Here is a 3479-nt window from a genome sequence, read left to right on the forward strand (position 1 = left end):
GTATTATCTTAATTTAAAGAAAATTAAGTAAATGATGTTTTTTAAAAAGCTGTTTTGAAATCACTCTATGTTCTTATTAATCGAATGGATTGTCCAATATTCACTTTTTCCTGACCTAGTTTATTGCATCACTATTATAAAACTTGAAATCCTTACAAAAATTGAAAACTATATTGCTGCTTTTAAAGCTCCAAAGAAATTAATACAAAGCCCAATTTCTCCTGACGTAATTTATTAACAAAAACTATCTGAAATAAGCTTTTTACAGTACTATAAACAATGATCTATTTCATGAGGCAGCAGCATTTATCCAACATAGTTAACCTCATAATATTATATGGGTTACCAACAATTATAAACATGAATAGTAGTGACCGGTTTGAGTATTGTATCCGGAATAATTCTAGTTCCCGCAGAGCTGGGATTCTGTGTGGTGGAAAAATTAAAAAGCGATGAAGTAGAATAGATTGGATTAGAGGGGAATCTGTGGAAGAGGAACAGGGGTTGGAGTTGTAGGGGAGTAGACCAACATGCCATCTATGCGTTTCACCACTTCCTTATTTCTCTTTTCCCACCAGTTAGAAGGGATTTGGAGGCTTTCAATAAGTAAGTCAGAGTGTTTGTTAACTAAAGCTGGATCTCTTCCCGAGGGCTTAAAGGGTAGCTTGTTATTTCCTTGAAAGCCATCAAGTGCATGCAAATAAACCTCCAAGTTGTGGAAATTTGCAGGATTATGCATGTGCTTCAGGAAAGCCGAGCTGCTGCTATCTAAACTAATCTCTACTCCGACATGAACATATGCCCAGGGAAGCCAGTGCAGAAGCCTTGTCAGCCATCCCAAATTTTCATTGAAAAAAATACCTGGAACTTTTGGAACCAGGTCCTTGTGGTTTACCACACGCAGCACTTTGACGCCAATCTCTTCCATATGTTGGGCAAATGACAGGTTTCCTACCCTCGGAGACGCGAAGGCAAACACTGTGACGGGAATTGAGGTCACACCATATTCATTCAACATGATTTGTTTTATGTCATATGCGCTGAGGGTTGCCAGTGCAGCTCCCAAGCTATGTCCAGTAAATGTTATGCTCAAATCTTCTTCTTTCTCTTTGTATTCCTTCACTAATCTGGTTATCTCACCCACAACAGTGTCCCTTGCACTAAGCATGCATCTAACAGAGTCCTCGTCGGTGGCCGTATAACAACTGAGAAAACCCTTCTCTATCCTGGCATCTGGATTTGAAATGGTTTGGATGTTGGAGCATGTTGTAGCCTTTGATGTCATAACAGGAACCAATATGTCTCTGAGATTTTGCATCCATTCAAATGGAGTCTGCGTGCCTCTCCATCCAACAACTATGTCACGTCTTCCCAATCTCTTTATCTCATTTGGGTCAGTGCAAACTGCAATATAACCTATCCAGGCGACGCCTTCACTTGATTCCTCGCCAAAAATGGAGTCCAAAAGACTCGTATTGGCGTATATATATTTGGTAACTTGATATCCACGCCCACAATTTAGGAAATCCAGTCTCTGGCCGAGCGAGCTTTTGCTGCGCTTGCAATTCCCATAGTATGTGGAAGAGGGCGTATTGTCAAATGAATCGTAGCATTGCTGTGCAAAATCACCATATCTGAGTACCTCTGCTTTGAGAAGTGGGTTAATAGGGTCGAGCAAGCCATTCCAATGGTTGTCACCCTGGATATCTCGCCACATATCACAAACCTTTAATTGGTTTGGTTTGTCTTCTGCATCTCCATTAGTTTTATCATTTGCCTCCTTCCAATTACCCAAAACTAATCGAGATATTGCCATAATCTGGATTCTTACACTTGTTAGAAACACTTGAAGCTCTTGAGAGAAAAACAATCTACTTTCTGGTTTATACTGAAATCTGAAATCTCTTGCTCTCTAGTTAATACTGAAATCTTTGTTTGATGGCCCGATTCACAAATTTCCTTTGTTTTTTAAGTTTCAGGGTAGTGGATATAAATAGAGAATGGGATGGGATGATGGAAGAATTTGATGGCATTCGTGAGTCGTTCCCTTGACTTAGCATTCGTGAGACAAGTCAAATTATATTATTGGACTTGGTCTCGATTACTTCGTCGAGCCCACCACTAATATTTTGAAAAGTAAAACTAAAATATTATTGGCTGAGCTTTCCCTTGAACTAATATTTGTCAAACCTGTTGAATTGAACTGGCAAACACGGCCAGCCTTAAACAGCATACACTAAACTTTGACCGCTTAGGTGGCTGGTGTGGACCTCTCCCAACTTGTCTGGCTCCCCGTTCTAAGTTTCCGTTGGCAGATGTTCTCCGTTCCCATTCAAACAGTCCCGTTAACTTTCGAATTCAAATTCGCTTCCCGACCAGAACTTCTTTCGATCACATAAAAAGGAACAGTGTACCCATCTATTTGTCAGCGTACTCACGTCCTGTGCCCAAATGGTAGCTTTGGAAGGGGAATTATATCAGATTTTGCAGTTCAAAATGCTCTGGTAGCGGAAGCACAAACAAGTCATCTGAACTGGTTGACCGGCTGCGTCAAAAAAATATTGTCTCATGAAATGCTACGATTGTTAGATATGCACAAAATACGATTGGCAGGTGTAAATCCAGATATGGACAATTTTTTTTTAGTTTATTTAATGATGTTATTAAAGATAAATGTTTAGGGATTCAATTTGAAGATCTCAAATTAAAGATTTCTTATTTTGTTGATTGTAATGACAATTTTTTTTATTATATTTCAATAGGTTGTAATTTTTCCTTCACATAAAAATCTTACTCTTATGAATATTGATAAAAAGAGATGTTTTCTTATGAATGAAGGAGCTTCTTATTTTGGTTATTGATGGTGCAAATGATGTTGAGATTGTTCTTTAAATTCATCAATTAAATATGTTTGATCGTAATCATGTTGATTGTGAAGAGGTTTTGAACTCAAGACAAAATCATTGTAGAACTTATTTGCAAGGACAGTTCTATTGTAGATTTTTTTTTATGAAGGAATTAAAATGGATAAAAACTCTAAAATCCTTTAACTCTTTTTTAGCAACATTTCATGTAGATTTACATGATGCTTGGATTGAAGGATTGAATTTTATTTTTGAGTCTAAAATAAAAAAGTTTTTCAACATTTGTAGTAGTAATATATTACAACTTTCTATCCATGAGTTTGATAAAAATGCATGTCATAGTGGATCTATTAATTTTATATGAATCATGACCTAGCTATTGATAAAGATATTTTTATGTCAACTAAAATTTCTAGATAAAACAATGGAACATGCCATGATGTGGATGAGTTGCAATATATATATGAAGGTAAGTATCAATGTGATGCAACTCAGATTGAAGGGTTGCCTTTGTATTAGCATTTTTGTTTTGGTGGACCTATGTATCATGATAAATATGACTTAGTTGGAATTTATTTCATCTCTACTTTTTTTCAAATTCATTCTTCTAAATCA

The 3479-nt window shown here is 36.6% G+C and overlaps 1 protein-coding gene across 1 annotated transcript; it reads right to left on the minus strand.

Moving 5' to 3' along the window:
- Positions 1–472: 472 nt before the first annotated feature.
- Positions 473–1816, minus strand: LOC131048017 (phospholipase A1-Igamma2, chloroplastic-like). The gene has a single exon (XM_057981841.2). It carries the CDS (start codon positions 1814–1816, stop codon positions 473–475), a length of 1344 nt encoding a protein of 447 aa, XP_057837824.2.
- Positions 1817–3479: the final 1663 nt, after the last annotated feature.

The sequence above is a fragment of the Cryptomeria japonica genome, chromosome 9, assembly GCF_030272615.1.
Source record: "Cryptomeria japonica chromosome 9, Sugi_1.0, whole genome shotgun sequence".
NCBI lineage: Eukaryota > Viridiplantae > Streptophyta > Pinopsida > Cupressales > Cupressaceae > Cryptomeria > Cryptomeria japonica.